This window comes from Anomaloglossus baeobatrachus, chromosome 1, assembly GCF_048569485.1.
Source record: "Anomaloglossus baeobatrachus isolate aAnoBae1 chromosome 1, aAnoBae1.hap1, whole genome shotgun sequence".
Classification (NCBI taxonomy): domain Eukaryota; kingdom Metazoa; phylum Chordata; class Amphibia; order Anura; family Aromobatidae; genus Anomaloglossus; species Anomaloglossus baeobatrachus.
The window spans coordinates 13,798,056-13,818,283 of NC_134353.1; the positions used below are offsets into that span (position 1 = coordinate 13,798,056).

Below are 20,228 nucleotides of genomic sequence, written 5' to 3' on the forward strand. Positions count from 1 at the left end.
AAACGTGCGCACAGCAAAAATGAAATCTCATAAACTTTTCTGGGGAAGGAAATGCATGCAGCTTGGTGACCCAAACTACACCCTAAAAACGAAGCGTGTACATAAGGCCTTATAATGACACACAGCTCTGCAGAGAGCGACTGTCACACATCACTGGTAATGCTCCTTTTTATTTAAAACTAGCTGTACTACCCGGCATCGCCCGGGTTAATAACTGCTGTTAACAAAATAGAATGTATTAACAAAAATGTATTCTGCACACAAACACCACAAAACACATAGATAGAAATGTAATTATTAAAATGCAAAAACTAAGCTAATAGAAGCATTTCACAACATATATTTTAACACCACAGATATTCCACACAGATTTAACTAAATTGGCCAAGTAATGTGCTCCGTCTGCCTCTTTCCAGGTCTGTCTCTTTCCCTGTCTGTCTCTTTCCCCGTCTGTCTCTTTCCCCGTCTGCCTGTCTCTTTCTTTGTCTCTATCTCTGTTTCTTTCCCCATCTGTCTCTTTCCAGGTCTGTCTCTTTCCCAGGTCTGTCTCCCCGTCTCTTTGTCTATCTTTTCCTGTCTGTCTCTTTCCCTGTCTGCCTGTCTTTGTCTGTCTCTATTTCTCTGTCCCTTTCCCCGTCTGTCTCTATCAAGGTCTGTGTCTTTCCCCATCTATCTTTGTCTGTCTCTCTGGCTGTCTCCTCCTTCCCTGTCTGCCTGTCTCTGTCCCTGTCTGCATGTCAGTCTGTCTCTCCCCATCTGTCTCTTTCCAGGTCTGTCTCTGTCTGTCTCTTTCCAGGTCTTTCTCTGTCTCTTTCCCTGTCTGTGTCTCTCTCTGTCTCTTTCCCTGTCTGTCTCTATCTCTCTATCTGTCTCTCTGTCTGTCTGCTTCTTATGCTATGAATGTCTTTTGTTCCTATAGCAACCAGTCACAGCTCCTACTAATAACCTGTAGTTCCAGGCTCCATTTACTTTAATGAAGGCATGTTTTTTGGAGAGTAACTGTAAAGCGCAGGGTTACATTTTCCTGTCAAAACATAGTCTACGACGTTCCCTGAGTCACATGGGGTGTCTGTGCAAAATTATGGGATTGTAAATGCGACGGTGCGGATACACTTTGCGTTTCACTTTTTCCCCATTATGTAGATAGGGGCAAAATTGATTGGTAAATTGGAACACGCGGAGTTAAAATTTTGCCTCAAAACATAGCCTATGACGCTCTTGGGGTTCAGAAGTGTGAGTGTGCAAAATTTTGTGGCTGTAGCTGCGACCACACACACACACACACACACACACACACACACACACCCCTTTATATATTAGATAAGCTTTGGAGGTGAAGTCATCCTCCAGGCAGCATCCGTCCCATAGCCTGGAAGAGCTCATGTACCTAAAGTGATTAAAGATGATATTTCAACTACAAGGCGTTTGATATGAGACATAAAGGTGAGACCATCGTCATCATTCTATACCCTGTATGCCCAGATTAACAGTGTAATAATATCAAAATGGTGACAGATTCCTTTTAATGCAACTTACCTCCTGTATCCCCCTCCAGAGCTGCACTCACTGTTTCGCTCTTCTCCTCTGACACATGCTGGATGTTGTAGTTCCTCCACCTGGGGCACGCCTCTCCTGCAGTCTGCCCTTGGTGCTACTCCCTTTTGGAGCATAGTCCATGGTGTCCTCCGATAGTGAACCCTGAACCCCATCCTCTCAGCAGCGATGCTGTGTACCTGGGACTGTGCCGCCCTGTAAATCATTTGCTGTATATGATATTATATAATGTACAGTATGTATTACATGACCCAGAGCAAAGGGCGCGCGTCTGCAGGTAAGAGCACCGCACGGAGGGAGAGCGGGGAATGGGGTGGTCTACCAATGGTATGTTTTATTCTGGGGCCTGAGGTTTATTTTCTTTACCTGTCTCACCAATGAGCCACCTCCAGATTTTGTAGAGGGTCACAAGCTGTAGCCCCTGCATTGGTGGAGGGTCACGAGCCATAGCCCCTTCATTGTTAGAGGGTCACAAGCCGTAGCCCCTCCTTCGGTAGAGGGTCACGAGCCGTAGCCCCTGCATTGGTATAGGGTCACGAGCTGTAGCCCCTTCATTAGTAGAGGTTCACGAGCCGTAGCCCCTTCATTGTTAGAGGGTCATGAGCCGTAGCCCCTCCATTGGTAGAGGGTCACAAGCTGTAGCCCCTCCATCTGCAGGGAGAAAATACTCACGGTGTGCACAAGACTCAGGAATCCCATTCACTTTGCTGCCATCAGGAAGCTTCAGGTTTTGTGACAAATCTGCCTTGGAAAAAAAACGCATAAAAAATGCAGCGTGTGTACACAGCCTTACTGTGCAGCTGTATGATGGAGAAAGGACACGCAGGGTGACTGTACGGGGGATTAGTTCATGTGGTGTATGAGGCATATCTCTGGCTGATATTAATGGTGGGGGGCTCTCCAGCTGAGGAGGGGTCAGACTGGTCTAATTCCTTGGGAGGCACTCGCAGGATGATGCTCGGTATGGTGGGGGTGTACTCTCTTGCTGGATAGGAGTGTATGTAGGACTTCACTCATGGCTCCGGTTCTGAATCGCTGGCTTTGTGCATTTTTGGTTTTGTTTTGTGGTAACTTCTGACCCAATTTATATTCTGCATTTATGTTCATAGAATTTCATTTTTATTGCATTGTCCTGATTCTAGAAACATATCTGTAAGCTATAAGGGCAGAGTTTGGATGGGGATTGCATGTGACCGCCTGTAGATGGGCACAGAAGGTAAGAGGGACCTATGGAGCCCTTCGTAGATCTTGGTGCCGTTCCTTCAGCTGTGTATGCACTGCAGGGGTGTCTGCTGCCCTTCCAGGGTGGAGCAGTCTCCCTTAGCTGTGTACGTACCTCAGGGGTGTCAGCCAGCCCCCTTAGTGCAGCAGTCTTTCTCTGCAGTGCACGCACCGCAGGGGTCTCAGCCAGCCCCCGCTGGGTGGAGCAGTCTCCCTCGCCTGTGGTTCTCACAGTCCAGAATCTACAGAGATCGGGGCGAGGCACCTCCGGGTTAATGTGCACTGAGGCCCCTGCCCTGTGGACGGGTCTCCAGCTCCTCGCTGCAGTTCACCTTCATTATTAGACAAAGGTTTTAATTCCGAGAATTCCTATAAATATCAGTTATCCAAACTAATCTCCATCCATTACTGCGGGGAGGTCCCATTCCCCAACCACTAGGGGACGATATCGGAGGATCCACACCCACTGACCAGCTGCCATTATATAACCCAGGGGCAGCTGCAGAGCTGAGGAGACCCCCTTTATATAACCAGTGGGCGCTGCTCTACAGCTCCTGCGTACGACCTTAACACTTTTTAGACCTGAGGGAGATGATGATAAATGTTTCTGCTGAATGTTCTTGCAAATAGTCTCAAACCTTTGACACAACCCATTGTGATCCCTCAGGATTACCTGGGATCTATTTAGGAGGGTTTTCCAGCTCTAACCTCATTGTGATTTGATGAACTATAAAGCCCACCATAAACCTTCCTTCCACCTGATTTGTTCTTCAGCGCTTCCGGTTTTGTGGATCACCTGCTCCTCTTCATGTGTAGGCAGATTCCTCATCCATCCTTGCTGTACTGTCCTCCCCGCTGGTGTTAGCAGCTCTTTGCCCATTTTCCTGCCCTTCACCATATTGGTCCCCTCCTTATGAGGATCGCGGCCAGGGAGAGGCGTAATAAGCGCCAGCTCTCCAAGAAGGCGCTCTGTGCTTGTGCCGGAGTAACCTCCAGCGTGTGCACAGGATGCAGGAGATCGTGACATTGTGACCAGTCTCCGCACACGACGGTGAGTGTCCTCCCTCAATGGCGTCTTCTAGGATCTGGAGGAGGATGGACCGGATTAAAATCTGATAAATAGAAGGCCGGCCGTGCTATATATATATAATTAGAGGCAAAACCAATATGGGCTTACGTCATAATGAGTTGGTTTTTAGTACTAATAACGTCTGGAAATTAATGATGTAAATTCACGATTATGACTGTGAATAGAGCACTATGTCCAAGAAGAGAAGAAGAGAATATGACTGATGACTATGACTCTACGGGGGGCTGTAACATCCTGCAGGGGGCTGCTCCGAGGCCTCTACTGTTTATTCATATTATTGAACAAACCCCATGGATAGAAATATCATAGCTGCTGTGGCCATTACTGAGGATTTAAGAAGCCACCCGACTAACAAAGGCTCATCCGATGCCCCACAACACTCCACCGGGTGTTTAATGTCAGTAAACCACAACCACAGCCCAACACGGTACAAAGATCTATTTTACTTGTAACCACAGCCCAGTCATTCTCGGAGACTGGGTCCCGCCTCAGTGATGCTGGATCGACTTCCAATTCTGGAACTTGACGTGACATCACCGGACAGGCTAATGATATAGATGGAGAAAAGACAGAGCCTTGAGGAACACCAACAGAGAGCGATTGTGATGAAGAGGTTGTGCACGAGTGGGAGACACTAAGTGAGGTATGAGGAGATCCAGGTAATGGCAAGGTCTCTGTTACCAAGGGAAGAGAAGATCTGTAGTAGGAGGCAGTGGTTTATTCTGTCAAAGGCAGAGGACAAGTCTAGGAGAGGCGCAAAACGTAATGTAGTAGGCAATGTACAAATTAAGGAGGAGGAGCACAGAGTAATGTAGTAGGCAATGAACAAATTAAGGAGGAGGAGCACAGAGTAATGTAGAAGGCAGAGGACAGGTCTAGAAGGAGGAGGACAGAGTAATGTAGAAGACAGAGGACAGGTCTAGAAGGAGGAGCACAGAGTAATGTAGAAGGCAGAGGACAGGTCTAGAAGGAGGAGCACAGAGTGATGTAGAAGGCAGAGGACAGGTCTAGGAGGAGGAGCACAGAGTAATGTAGAAGGCAGAGGACAGGTCTAGGAGGAGGAGCACAGAGTAATGTAGAAGGCAGAGGACAGGTCTAGGAGGAGGAGCACAGAGTAATGTAGAAAGCAGAGGACAGGTCTAGGAGGAGGAGCACAGAGTAATGTAGAAGGCAGAGGACAGGTCTAGGAGGAGCACAGAGTGATGTAGAAGGCAGAGGACAGGTCTAGAAGGAGGAGGACAGAGTAATGTAGAAGGCAGAGGACAGGTCTAGGAGGAGGAGCACAGAGTAATGTAGAAGGCAGAGGACAGGTCTAGGAGGAGGAGCACAGAGTAATGTAGTAGGAAATGAACAAATTAAGGAGGAGGAGCACAGAGTAATGTAGAAGGCAGAGGACAGGTCTAGGAGGAGGAGCACAGAGTAATGTAGAAGGCAGAGGACAGGTCTAGGAGGAGGAGCACAGAGTAATGTAGAAGGCAGAGGACAGGTCTAGGAGGAGCACAGAGTGATGTAGAAGGCAGAGGACAGGTCTAGAAGGAGGAGGACAGAGTAATGTAGAAGGCAGAGGACAGGTCTAGGAGGAGGAGGACAGAGTAATGTAGAAGGCAGAGGACAGGTCTAGGAGGAGGAGGACAGAGTAATGTAGAAGGCAGAGGACAGGTCTAGGAGGAGCACAGAGTGATGTAGAAGGCAGAGGACAGGTCTAGGAGGAGGAGCACAGAGTAATGTAGAAGGCAGAGGACAGGTCTAGGAGGAGGAGCACAGAGTAATGTAGAAGGCAGAGGACAGGTCTAGGAGGAGGAGGACAGAGTAATGTAGAAGGCAGAGGACAGGTCTAGGAGGAGGAGCACAGAGTAATGTAGAAGGCAGAGGACAGGTCTAGGAGGAGGAGCACAGAGTAATGTAGAGGGCAGAGGACAGGTCTAGGAGGAGGAGCACAGAGGAATGTAGAGGGCAGAGGACAGGTCTAGGAGGAGGAGCACAGAGTAATGCAGAAGGCAGAGGACAGGTCTAGGAGGAGGAGCACAGAGTAATGTAGAAGGCAGAGGACAGATCTAGGAGGAGGAGCACAGAGTAATGTAGAAGGCAGAGGACAGGTCTAGGAGGAGGAGCACAGAGTAATGTAGAGGGCAGAGGACAGGTCTAGGAGGAGGAGCACAGAGTAATGTAGAAGGCAGAGGACAGGTCTAGGAGGAGGAGGACAGAGTAATGTAGAAGGCAGAGGACAGGTCTAGGAGGAGGAGCACAGAGTAATGTAGAAGGCAGAGGACAGGTCTAGAAGGAGGAGCACAGGGTAATGTAGAAGGCAGAGGACAGGTCTAAGAGGAGGAGCACAGAGTAATGTAGAAGGCAGAGGACAGGTCTAAGAGGAGGAGCACAGAGTAATGTAGAGGGCAGAGGACAGGTCTAGGAGGAGGAAGACAGAGTAATGTAGAAGGCAGGGGACAGGTCTAGGAGGAGGAGCACAGAGTAATGTAGAAGGCAGGGGACAGGTCTAGGAGGAGGAGCACAGAGTAATGTAGAAGGCAGATGACAGGTCTAGAAGGATGAGCACAGAGTAATGTAGAAGGCAGAGGACAGGTCTAGAAGGAACACAGAGTAATGTAGAAGGCAGAGGACAGGTCTAGGACGAGGAGCACAGAGTAATGTAGAAGGCAGAGGACAGGTCTAGAAGGAGGAGCACAGAGTAATGTAGAGGGCAGAGGACAGGTCTAGAAGGAGGAGTACAGAGTAATGTAGAAGGCAGAGGACAGGTCTAAAAGGAGGAGCACAGAGTAATGTAGAGGGTAGAGGACAGGTCTAGTAGGAGGAGCACAGAGTAATGTAGAAGGCAGAGGACAGGTCTAGGAGGAGGAGCACAGAGTAATGCAGAAGACAGAGGACAGGTCTAGGAGGAGGAGCACAGAGTAATGTAGAGGGCAGAGGACAGGTCTAGGAGGAGGAGCACAGAGTAATGCAGAAGACAGAGGACAGGTCTAGAAGGAGCACAGAGTAATGTAGAAGGAAGAGGACAGGTCTAGGAGGAGGAGCACAGAGTAATGTAGAAGGCAGAGGACAGGTCTAGAAGGAGGAGTACAGAGTAATGTAGAAGGCAGAGGACAGGTCTAGAAGGAGGAGCACAGAGTAATGTAGAGGGCAGAGGACAGGTCTAGAAGGAGGAGGACAGAGTAGTGTAGAAGGCAGAGGACAGGTCTAGGAGGAGGAGCACAGAGTAATGTAGAGGGCAGAGGACAGGTCTAGGAGGAGGAGCACAGAGTAATGCAGAAGACAGAGGACAGGTCTAGGAGGAGGAGCACAGAGTAATGTAGAAGGCAGAGGACAGGTCTAGGAGGAGGAGCACAGAGTAATGTAGAAGACAGAGGACAGGTCTAGAAGGAGGAGCACAGAGTAATGTAGAAGGCAGAGGACAGGTCTAGGAGGAGGAGCACAGAGTAATGTAGAAGGCAGAGGACAGGTCTAGGAGGAGGAGCACAGAGTAATGTAGAAGGCAGAGGACAGGTCTAGAAGGAGGAGCACAGAGTAATGTAGAAGGCAGAGGACAGGTCTAGGAGGAGGAGCACAGAGTAATGTAGAAGGCAGAGGACAGGTCTAGGAGGAGGAGCACAGAGTAATGTAGAAGACAGAGGACAGGTCTAGGAGGAGGAGCACAGAGTAATGTAGAAGGCAGAGGACAGGTGTAGAAGGAGGAGCACAGAGTAATGTGGAAGGGAGAGGACAGGTCTAGGAGGAGGAGGACAGAGGAATGTAGAAGACAGAGGACCGGTCTAGGAGGAGGAGCACAGAGTAATGTGGAAGGCAGAGGACAGGTCTAGGAGGAGGAGCACAGAGTAGTGTAGAAGGCAGAGGACACGTCTAGAAGGAGGAGCACAGAGTAGTGTAGAAGGCAGAGGACGGGTCTAGAAGAAGGAGCACAGAGTAATATAGAAGACAGAGGACAGGTCCAGGAGGAGGAGCACAGAGTAATGTAGAGGGCAGAGGACAGGTCTAGGAGGAGGAGCACAGAGTAATGTAGAAGGCAGAGGACAGGTCTAGGAGGAGGAGCACAGAGTAATGTAGAAGGCAGAGGACAGGTCTAGGAGGAGGAGGACAGAGTAATGTAGAAGGCAGAGGACAGGTCCAGGAGGAGGTGCACAGAGTAATGCAGAAGACAGAGGACAGGTCTAGAAGGAGCACAGAGTAATGTAGAAGGCAGAGGACAGGTCTAGAAGGAGGAGCACAGAGTAATGTAGAAGGCAGAGGACAGGTTTATCTTAGTTTGAAGTGGTCGGATGAGTGGAGGACATATTTAAAGCAGGAATCCATGTAAGGGCTCGGGTGCAGGCGCAGTTTGCTCTGCCATATCGTGGGTAGAGCAGAAAACATAGCTTCCCTCACTTGCGCCGGTGAGCTAAATGCGCAGGTGCGAGATTATGGGCGGGTACGAGCATGGCGCTGGTGAGGTCAGCGCTGTGCATGACCTCTCCAGCGCTATGCTCATACCCGCCCATAATCTCACGCCTGTGCATTTAGCTCACCGGCGCGAGCGAGGGCAGCTGTTTTCTGCTCTGCCCGCGATATGGCAGAGCGAACTGCGCCTTTGTGAGCAGACCTAACTGCACAGGCGCGAGATTTGAAAATGCTACGAGGAGGATGACGGAGGGCGTCATCCCGTCAATCAAGGAAGGAGGACGGCGATCAGTGGCAGGAGGGGGATTAAGGAGCAGAAAATGAGCCCGCCCATCTGGCCAACCAAGGTAATCAGCATACCTAAGGGTCAAGTTTTGTAAAGTTATTTTTGGGGTCTGGAAGGGGAGTCAGGGCCAAGGTGCACCTTCATAGAAAGCAGCCCAGGAGCCGCAGAAGGGGATTCTTTTAGTTTAATAGGTAAAAATCTGGTGACAGGTTCCCTTTAAGCACAGACTGGCCATGGCTCCCCCGACTGAACATGAGAGATACCTATCAGTGAGATGAACCGAGCTGTACAGACGTCTGAATGAGCCCTAAGTGTCCTGAGTGGGAGGAATGTGAAGATGACTTTTAGGGGCACTTTGCACACTACGACATCACAAGCCGATGCTGCGATGCCGAGCGCGATAGTCCCCGCCCCCGTCGCAGCTGCGATATCCTTGTGATAACTGCCGTAGTGAACATTATCGCTACGGCAGCTTCACATGGACTCACCTGTCCTGCGATGTCGCTCTGGCCGGCGACCCGCCTCCTTATTAAGGGGGCGGGTCGTACGGCGTCACTGCGACGTCACACGGCAGGCAGCCAATAGGAGCGGAGGGGAGGAGATGAGCGGGACGTAAACATCCCGCCCACCTCCTTCCTTCCGCATATCCTACAGAAGCCGCAGTGACGCCGGTAGGAGATGTTCCTCGCTCCTGCGGCTTCACACACAGCGATGTGTGCTGCCGCAGGAACGAGGAACAACATCGGACCGTCGCGTCAGCGTAATCATGGATTACGCCGACGCTGCACCGATGATACAATTACGACGCTTTTGCGCTCGTTAATCGTATCATCGAGCCTTTACACACTACGATGTCGCATGCGATGCCGGAAGTGTGTCACTTTCAATTTGACCCCACCGACATCGCACCTGCGATGTCGTAGTGTGCAAAGCCCGCCTTAGTGAAGGACTCCATGTAATTGTCCCAGATGTGGATTTTTGGTTTCTTTAGAGCTTCTTTCTGGTTGTGTACGTTCATCGTGTCTCTATGGGGTTAATCCGTCATGTTTCCTGCTGATTGACCTGTGGCCTCCTTGATGAAAGAATTTTCTGGCAGACGCCCCAGATTTCAGAGAGGAAGCAGATCAAATACAGGGAGGAAGCAGAGAAGAGGCCGAGCCTCAGGTACTACGACTCTCAGGGTCCGGGCTACTCATTCCAGGGCAGGGTTTAGGACCGGGACCCCTGCATCCAGGGAGAGGTACGTGGTCACTTCATTGTCATCGGCAGGGCTTGTCACCTAGAAGTATTTGCTCAGAGCTCAGGAGCCGGATCCCGACCCATAGACGAGAGGAAGGGGGTGAAGCAGTTTGGCAATTCTCTGTATTCCTGAGGATTGCATCTGTAGATCAGATGGTAACACTGATCGGTTGTGTTTTTGTGAAGTCTCCATGTTCCTGAGGCCTGATATGTAGAGGCCAGACACGTGTTGTGTTACTGCCCTTATAGCCTCCTGCGTGAATGTGCTGGTGTTATATATAGAGTCCCCGGGAACTACTCACAAGCCCCCATCATGTGCGTTTCACAGGCAGTACTAATAGCCAACGATAAAATATACATGTCTTATTGCCCCGTAGCATAGACCTGACTGTAAGGCAATGATCGACAGCAGGCGTGAATAGGGCCATACTCATGCCCACCTGTTCTGATAGCCGAGGGTCCAGGCTTGTTATCTCAAAGAGGATCGTCAAGACTTAGCTCGAGATGGGTTTCCCACCTTCAGATCTTCACAAGAAGACTCCCGATCAGTGACAGCAAACAGAATGCAAAGTGTATTAAAAGTGATAGACCAACGATGATATTTAGATGAGATGAGCCGGCCCTTTAAGTATTACGTTCCTTTCTTACAGAGCGCCAACATGTCTGACTACTTTCTCCGAATCTACAAGGACTCTGACTACCATGAGGCCAGGGACCTGTTTGCCAGTGGACTTAAGGAGCACATCAATACAGCCTTTCGGCACGCTCTGGGCCTGACGCACGTTTGGCTTCCAGCATTGGCCATGTTAACCCTTCCTATGCTGAACCTCATGTCTATCACTACGCTCATCCTTGCATTTGCTCTGGCTTTAGTCGCCCTGTGGTTTTCTGCCCGTTACATGTACACATCATATATAAATCATGCTCTCTCTGATGACATGCTGGACATTGATAAATATTACCTGCAGCGCGACGGTTACTGCTTTTGGGTGGCGGAGTCGGCAAGAGGGGAGTTCATGGGGATGATCGCCGCTCTGCCTTCTTCTAACCCCGGAGGAGAAAAACATCTGGAACTGAAACGACTCTCGGTGGTCAAGCAGCACAGGGGCAAAGGGGTCGCCAAAGTCTTGTGCAGGAGGCTCATTGACTTTGCTCGGAAAAGAGGGTGTGAGGCGGTGGTCCTGACTACCACGTTACCACAAAGAGACGCCTGCAAACTGTATGACAAGCTCGGCTTCAGGCTCACAGATAACTATTACTATCCGAAGCTCCTGAGCAGAGTCGTAGACTTCAGGATCCTGGCCTACCAGTATGACATCCCAGCAGCTTCACAGTGATACACACCTTGAGTAGGACGCTTCCAGGCCACATTCCCCACTTCACAAAGTCCGGACAATTCAAGCCTACATACTCCCTTCACAAAGTCCAGATACCTCGAGCCTACATACCCCAATTCATAAAGTCCAGACACTTTGAGCCTACATACCCCACTTCAAAGTTCGGACACTTCGAGCCTTCGTACCCTACTTCACAAAGACCGGACACTTCGAGTCTACGTACCCCGCTTCACAAAGCCTGGATACCTCGAGCCCATATACCTCACTTCAAAAAGTCTGGACACTCTGACCCTATGTACCCCATTTCACAAAGTCCAGACACTTCGAGCCTACATACCCGCTCCACAAAGTCTGGACACTCTGACCCTATGTACCCCACTTCACAAAGTCCGGACACTCTGAGGGTACATACCCTACTTCACAAAGACTGGACACTCCGATATGTACCCCACTTCACAAAGTCCGGACACTATGAGCCTACATACCCCACTTCACAAAGTCCGGACACTCCGATACGTACCCCACTTCACAAAGTCTGGACACTCCGATATGTACCCCACTTCACAAAGTCCGGACACTATGAGCCTACATACCCCACTTCACAAAGTCCGGACACTCCGATACGTACCCCACTTCACAAAGCCCGGAAACACGGAGCCTATGTACTCCACTTCAGAAAGTCCGAACACTCTGAGCCTTCGTACCCCACTTCACAAAGTACAGACAGTCCAAGCTTACGTACCCTACTTCACAAAGCCCGGAAACACGGAGCCTATGTCCCCCACTTCACAAAGTCCGGACACTTCGTGCCTATGTACCCCACTTCACAAGGATACAATGATAAATCTTCCAGTGTCTTCCAATATTTTATTCTATATTTCTTCATTACAAGCGCCGGTGTCATTGTGAGGTTTTGAGCTTTTTACAAAGTGGAATCTGAAGCCAGGATCCTTGATGGGCTGGAGGCTTCATAGATATTCTCTGTGGTCTGGTAGAGGGGGTCATTTTCTAAAAAGTCCAAGTGTTCCACTCACAATCATGTTGTGCCTGGTTGTTTGTTTCATTAATATTAGTGATTAAGTCGTGTTATCATTTCCCTGTTGAACTTTATTCTTGATGGTCATGTAACCTTCACAATCTGCCTGGAGGTGCATTATTATTTGTCTCTGGTAGTGAAGTATTTCTTACATCTCTATTGCTACAGTGGTTCATAGTTGGTGAATAATTGGTGCTCAGTAGTTATCCTTAGGGTGGTGGTCACTAGAGTTGAGCGCGGTTCGTGGTTCGTGGTTCTCCAGTTCTAGGCTCGAGTGATTTTGGGGCATGTTCTAGATCGAACTAGAACTCGAGCTTTTTGCAAAAGCTCGATAGTTCTAGAAACGTTCGAGAACGGTTCTAGCAGCCAAAAAACAGCTAAATCATAGCTTGGTTTCTGCTGTAATAGTGTAAGTCACTCTGTGAATCAAACTATTATCACATTTCAGTGTATAGTGTGCGTGAACAGCGCCTTCAGATCACTGCTGTTTCTATAATGGCGATCGCCATTTTTTTTTTTTTTTTTCTTGTCTTCCTTCCCTAAGCGCGCGCGTCTTGTGGGGCGGGCCAGCATGTCAGCCAATCACAGACACACACACAGCTAAGTGGACTTTGAGCCAGAGAAGCAACGGCATGTGTGATAGGATCTGCATGTCACATGTCCCTGCATTATAAAACCGGACATTTTCTTCACGGACGCCATTATCTGCCTTCTGCGTCTTTGGTGTCAGACATCACTGTCGCAGCTCCGTCTTGAGTCCTATCGCTGATACAGCTGTATGCGCTGCATACACAGCGTTAGACAGCTTAGGGAGAGCACTTTATAGCAGTCCTTTTTAAGGGCTCAAACCGGCAGGGTCAGAGTTAAGGTGACAGGTCCTGAAAACAGCGCCAGCGTCTGTGTAGCCAAGGTCAGGGATTTCCTCCCTGCATTTCACCATTAGGAGGGAATAGAAAGGCAGGCTTCCATTCCTCTACCCAGAGCACCACAATCCTGCCACTGTACCCTCTTGTCCTCTGCACACTCCAACTCATAACTAAGCCATTATACTAGCAAACACTCAGTGTACCTAGTGGCATCCTATCTGTGGCTATTGGACTTTGCTATAGTCCCACTAGTGCAAAGACATTTGCAGAGCACGTCTGCCTGCATTGCACACTACAACTAATTATAACTAAGCCATTATACTAGCAAACACTCAGTGTACCTAGTGGCATCCTAAACGTGGCTATTGGACTTTGCTATAGTCCCACTAGTGCCAAGACATTTGCAGAGCGCATCTGCCTGCGTTGCACACTCCAACTAATTATAACTAAGCCATTATACTAGCAAACACTCAGTGTACCTAGTGGCATCCTATACGTGGCTATTGGACTTTGCTATAGTCCCACTAGTGCCAAGACATTTGCAGAGCGCATCTGCCTGCGTTGCACACTCCAACGAATTATAACTAAGCCATTATACTAGCAAACACTCAGTGTACCTAGTGGCATCCTATACGTGGCTATTGGACTTTGCTATAGTCCCACTAGTGCCAAGACATTTGCAGAGCGCATCTGCCTGCGTTGCACACTCCAACTAATTATAACTAAGCCATTATACTAGCAAACACTCAGTGTACCTAGTGGCATCCTATCTGTGGCTATTGGACTTTGCTATAGTCCCACTAGTGCCAAGACATTTGCAGAGCGCATCTGCCTGCGTTGCACACTCCAACTAATTATAACTAAGCTATTATACTAGCAAACACTCAGTGTACCTAGTGGCATCCTATACGTGGCTATTGGACTTTGCTATAGTCCCACTAGTGCCAAGACATTTGCAGAGCGCATCTGCCTGCGTTGCACACTCCAACTAATTATAACTAAGCCATTATACTAGCAAACACTTAGTGTACCTAGTGGCATCCTATACGTGGCTATTGGACTTTGCTTTAGTCCCACTAGTGCCAAGACATTTGCAGAGCGCATCTGCCTGCGTTGCACACTCCAACTAATTATAACTAAGCCATTATACTAGCACACACTCAGTGTACCTAGTGGCATCCTATACGTGGCTATTGGACTTTGCTATAGTCCCACTAGTGCCAAGACATTTGCAGAGCGCATCTGCCTGCGTTGCACACTCCAACTAATTATAACAAAGCCATTATACTAGCACACACTCAGTGTACCTAGTGGCATCCTATACGTGGCTATTGGACTTTGCTATAGTCCCACTAGTGCCAAGACATTTGCAGAGCGCATCTGCCTGCGTTGCACACTCCAACTAATTATAACTAAGCCATTATACTAGCAAACACTTAGTGTACCTAGTGGCATCCTATACGTGGCTATTGGACTTTGCTATAGTCCCACTAGTGCCAAGACATTTGCAGAGCGCATCTGCCTGCGTTGCACACTCCAACTAATTATAACTAAGCCATTATACTAGCACACACTCAGTGTACCTAGTGGCATCCTATACGTGGCTATTGGACTTTGCTATAGTCCCACTAGTGCCAAGACATTTGCAGAGCGCATCTGCCTGCGTTGCACACTCCAACTAATTATAACTAAGCCATTATACTAGCAAACACTCAGTGTACCTAGTGGCATCCTATACGTGGCTATTGGACTTTGCTATAGTCCCACTAGTGCCAAGACATTTGCAGAGCGCATCTGCCTGCGTTGCACACTCCAACTAATTATAACTAAGCCATTATACTAGCAAACACTTAGTGTACCTAGTGGCATCCTATACGTGGCTATTGGACTTTGCTTTAGTCCCACTAGTGCCAAGACATTTGCAGAACGCATCTGCCTGCGTTGCACACTCCAACTAATTATAACTAAGCCATTATACTAGCACACACTCAGTGTACCTAGTGGCATCCTATACGTGGCTATTGGACTTTGCTATAGTCCCACTAGTGCCAAGACATTTGCAGAGCGCATCTGCCTGCGTTGCACACTCCAACTAATTATAACTAAGCCATTATACTAGCACACACTCAGTGTACCTAGTGGCATCCTATACGTGGCTATTGGACTTTGCTATAGTCCCACTAGTGCCAAGACATTTGCAGAGCGCATCTGCCTGCGTTGCACACTCCAACTAATTATAACTAAGCCATTATACTAGCACACACTCAGTGTACCTAGTGGCATCCTATACGTGGCTATTGGACTTTGCTATAGTCCCACTAGTGCCAAGACATTTGCAGAGCGCATCTGCCTGCGTTGCACACTCCAACTAATTATAACTAAGCCATTATACTAGCAAACACTTAGTGTACCTAGTGGCATCCTATACGTGGCTATTGGACTTTGCTATAGTCCCACTAGTGCCAAGACATTTGCAGAGCGCATCTGCCTGCGTTGCACACTCCAACTAATTATAACTAAGCCATTATACTAGCACACACTCAGTGTACCTAGTGGCATCCTATACGTGGCTATTGGACTTTGCTATAGTCCCACTAGTGCCAAGACATTTGCAGAGCGCATCTGCCTGCGTTGCACACTCCAACTAATTATAACTAAGCCATTATACTAGCACACACTCAGTGTACCTAGTGGAATCCTATACGTGGCTATTGGACTTTGCTATAGTCCCACTAGTGCCAAGACATTTGCAGAGCGCATCTGCCTGCGTTGCACACTCCAACTAATTATAACTAAGCCATTATACTAGCAAACACTTAGTGTACCTAGTGGCATCCTATACGTGGCTATTGGACTTTGCTTTAGTCCCACTAGTGCCAAGACATTTGCAGAACGCATCTGCCTGCGTTGCACACTCCAACTAATTATAACTAAGCCATTATACTAGCACACACTCAGTGTACCTAGTGGCATCCTATACGTGGCTATTGGACTTTGCTATAGTCCCACTAGTGCCAAGACATTTGCAGAGCGCATCTGCCTGCGTTGCACACTCCAACTAATTATAACTAAGCCATTATACTAGCACACACTCAGTGTACCTAGTGGCATCCTATACGTGGCTATTGGACTTTGCTATAGTCCCACTAGTGCCAAGACATTTGCAGAGCGCATCTGCCTGCGTTGCACACTCCAACTAATTATAACTAAGCCATTATACTAGCAAACACTTAGTGTACCTAGTGGCATCCTATACGTGGCTATTGGACTTTGCTATAGTCCCACTAGTGCCAAGACATTTGCAGAGCGCATCTGCCTGCGTTGCACACTCCAACTAATTATAACTAAGCCATTATACTAGCACACACTCAGTGTACCTAGTGGCATCCTATACGTGGCTATTGGACTTTGCTATAGTCCCACTAGTGCCAAGACATTTGCAGAGCGCATCTGCCTGCGTTGCACACTCCAACTAATTATAACTAAGCCATTATACTAGCACACACTCAGTGTACCTAGTGGCATCCTATACGTGGCTATTGGACTTTGCTATAGTCCCACTAGTGCCAAGACATTTGCAGAGCGCATCTGCCTGCGTTGCACACTCCAACTAATTATAACTAAGCCATTATACTAGCAAACACTTAGTGTACCTAGTGGCATCCTATACGTGGCTATTGGACTTTGCTATAGTCCCACTAGTGCCAAGACATTTGCAGAGCGCATCTGCCTGCGTTGCACACTCCAACTAATTATAACTAAGCCATTATACTAGCAAACACTCAGTGTACCTAGTGGCATCCTATACGTGGCTATTGGACTTTGCTATAGTCCCACTAGTGCCAAGACATTTGCAGAGCGCATCTGCCTGCGTTGCACACTCCAACTAATTATAACTAAGCCATTATACTAGCAAACACTTAGTGTACCTAGTGGCATCCTATACGTGGCTATTGGACTTTGCTTTTGTCCCACTAGTGCCAAGACATTTGCAGAGCGCATCTGCCTGCGTTGCACACTCCAACTAATTATAACTAAGCCATTATACTAGCAAACACTTAGTGTACCTAGTGGCATCCTATACGTGGCTATTGGACTTTGCTATAGTCCCACTAGTGCCAAGACATTTGCAGAGCGCATCTGCCTGCGTTGCACACTCCAACTAATTATAACTAAGCCATTATACTAGCAAACACTCAGTGTACCTAGTGGCATCCTATACGTGGCTATTGGACTTTGCTTTAGTCCCACTAGTGCCAAGACATTTGCAGCACGTCTGCCTGCGTTGCACACTCCAACTAATTATAACTAAGTTACATTGTCAGGGATATTTATTCTTTATTATTCTGCTGTTAATAAAGCTAGACCACCACTGCAATCTTCACCACCTCTCAATTTTTACTACCACATTTTCAGTCCACAATCTTGTCGCAATCAACATGAGTGGCAAAATGACAGATGCTGGTGGAAAGGGGAAGAGGCGTGGTGGAAAAGGCAAAAAAGGTTTTGTCAGTGGGGAAGGTGGCAAAGCTCCATTATCATCTGCTGCAGATAGACCATCTACTAGCAAAAGTAAGATGTCTACTACTTATTGTGGACAATCCGATGTGCTCCCTTTTTTACGGACACGAACAAGAGGAACAAAGGTAGATGATGGGCAAAAAAGGAAAATGCTTGAATGGATCTCAAGTGGTCCAACAAGTGCCCTCTCAGCCACTTCAAGTACCGCATCCAAAAAACACCAGTCCTCTGAGTTGTCATCCCAATCACACTTGATTTCTCCCAGCTCTGAAGTCTCCATCAGCCCTGCACAGTATGGTGGAACTGAGATGGCTGAGTCTGCAGAGCTGTTCAGTCACACTATAGCCTGGGAATCAGAGGTCTGCTCCCAAGCTACAGTGAGTACAGAACAGGAAATGGTCTGCAGTGATGCCCAGAACCTTTGTGACTCTGATTCAGGCCGTGAGGACCAAGTTTCTGAGCATAATGTTGACCCTTTGTCACAAACTGTAACACCTGTGGTTATAGACAATGAGGAACATACTGATGAAGATGAGACGCAGATACCCGATTGGGATGACAACTTAAATATTCGGTCAGGGCAAGAAGAGGCTCGGTCTGAGGGGGAGGGGAGTGCAAACACAACAATTGATGATGACGTTCTAGATCCCACCTACTGTCAACCCCCAGTCAGGCACTCGAGGAGGTCAACAGAGGCGGTGGAGGAGGATGCAACCGACGACGAAGTTACCTTGCGCCTTCCTGGACAGAGTCGGAGCACTGGTAGCACGTCTACAACTGCATCCTCAGCCACCACTCTGCCTATGAGCATTATTCGGGGTGGATCAACAGGTCGCATGGCCTCTAAGCCTTGCCTAGCCTGGTCCTTTTTTCACATCGAAAAAGATCGCCCAACTCATGTGATATGTAACATTTGTCATGATTCTGTTAGTAGAGGTCAAAACCTCAGCAGTTTGACAACTTCTTCCATGAATCGTCACATGACTAAATATCATAAGTCCCGGTGGGAAGCTCACCATGCTGCAATGCGGCCTAGCGGAGCGAACCATCCACCGCCCGCCCCTTCCAGTGCATCCGCGCGCTCTTCATCTTCTAGGACTGTGGGGACAGCTGTCACACCTGTTTTTCCACGCAAAACTTCCACCACTGTAACCGCAACAGGCAGTTTGCTTGTAAGGTCGTCAGTTGGTTTGGAAGGGGAAACAAGTGAGTGTGTACAGCTCTCTCAGACATCGATAGCACCAACGTTGGATGAAGGCAACATCATGTCTCCGCCTGCACTTTCCTCACAAACCTGCATTTTTCCAGGGACACCCTACTCAACACCGTCTACACACAGCAGCCAGATCTCTGTCCCTCAGATGTGGTCAAATAAAAGGCCACTTCCTCCGACCCATGACAAAGCTAAGAGGTTGACTCTATCCCTCTGTAAGCTGTTGGCTACCGAAATGCTGCCTTTCCGCCTAGTGGACACACAGGATTTTAGAGACCTTATGTCTGTCGCTGTGCCCCAGTACCAGATGCCTAGTCGCCACTACTTCTCTAAGAAAGGTGTGCCCGCGCTACACCAGCATGTCGCACACAACATCACCGCTTCCTTGAGAAACTCTGTGTGTGAACGGGTGCATTTCACCACCGATACTTGGACCAGTAAGCATGGACAGGGACGTTACATGTCGCTGACTGGGCACTGGGTAACTATGGTGATAGATGGTGAAGGGTCTGCTGCACAAGTCTTGCCGTCCCCACGACTTGTGTGTCAATCCTCTGTCTGTCCAAGTTCCGCCACTGCTTCTGCATCCTCCACCTCATCTGGGTCCTCCACCTCCGCCCCAAGCCTGCCTGGTCAGGCCACCAGCGTTCTCACTGCGCAGAAGGAATCACGCACCCCTCATTACTATGCTGGCAGCAGAGCGCAACGGCATCAGGCGGTCTTTAGCTTGACATGTCTTGGTAATAAGAGTCACACAGCTGAGGAGTTGTGGTCAGCTCTGCGGTCCGAGTTTAATAAATGGTTGTCTCCACTCAACCTGCAGCCTGGTAAGGCCGTGTGCGACAATGCTGCAAACCTGGGTGCGGCCCTTCGCCTGGGCAAGGTGACACACGTACCTTGTATGGCTCACGTGTTGAACCTTGTCGTGCAGCAATTTTTAACACACTATCCCGGCCTAGATGGCCTTCTGAACAGGGCACGAAAACTGTCTGCTCACTTCCGCCGTTCAAGCGCCGCAGCTGAGCGACTTGCATCGCTCCAGAAGTCTTTCGGCCTGCCGGTTCATCGCCTGAAATGCGATGTGGCGACACGCTGGAATTCAACTCTCCACATGTTACAGCGACTGTGGCAGCACCGCAGAGCCCTGGTGCAATACGTCATGACGTATAGCCTGGGCCAACGAGATGCAGAGGCGGGGCAGATCACCCTGATGGAGTGGTCTCAGATCAAGGACCTATGTACCCTTCTGCACAGTTTCGACATGGCGACGAATATGTTTAGCGCTGACAATGCCATTATCAGCATGACGATTCCAGTCATTTACATGCTGGAGCACACGCTAAACACTATTCGGAGTCAGGGGGTGGGACAACATGAAGGGGAGGAACTACAGGAGGATTCATATGCGCAAGGGACAACAACATCACCAAGGTCCAGACGTTCATCATCACCAACGCGGCAGGCATGGGACCAAGGGGG

General features: G+C 48.8%; 2 protein-coding genes across 3 annotated transcripts in view; both read left to right on the top strand.

Annotated features, from left to right (window-relative positions):
* The first annotated feature begins 1,807 nt into the window (after positions 1-1,807).
* Positions 1,808-20,228, top strand: part of LOC142303877 (putative N-acetyltransferase camello) — a 34,845-nt gene continuing 16,424 nt past the window's right edge. The window contains exon 1 of one of the 2 annotated variants that reach the window (XM_075345721.1): positions 1,808-1,831. The gene's annotated coding sequence lies outside the window, so the exon portion shown is untranslated. Of the gene's footprint in view, positions 1,832-9,645; positions 9,702-20,228 lie in introns of those variants that run through there. The other variant, XM_075345714.1, reaches the window with a different exon arrangement.
* LOC142303874 (N-acetyltransferase 8-like) lies at positions 9,633-11,978 on the top strand. The gene is made up of 2 exons (XM_075345699.1): positions 9,633-9,777; positions 10,427-11,978. The coding sequence occupies exon 2, from the start codon at positions 10,436-10,438 to the stop codon at positions 11,111-11,113; it is 678 nt and encodes a 225-aa protein (XP_075201814.1). The 5' UTR covers positions 9,633-9,777; positions 10,427-10,435; the 3' UTR covers positions 11,114-11,978.

Excerpts from the sequence above, each read along its gene's own strand:
- LOC142303874 (XM_075345699.1), top strand. The coding sequence starts at position 10,436 with ATGTCTGACTACTTTCTCCGAATCTACAAGGACTCTGACTACCATGAG.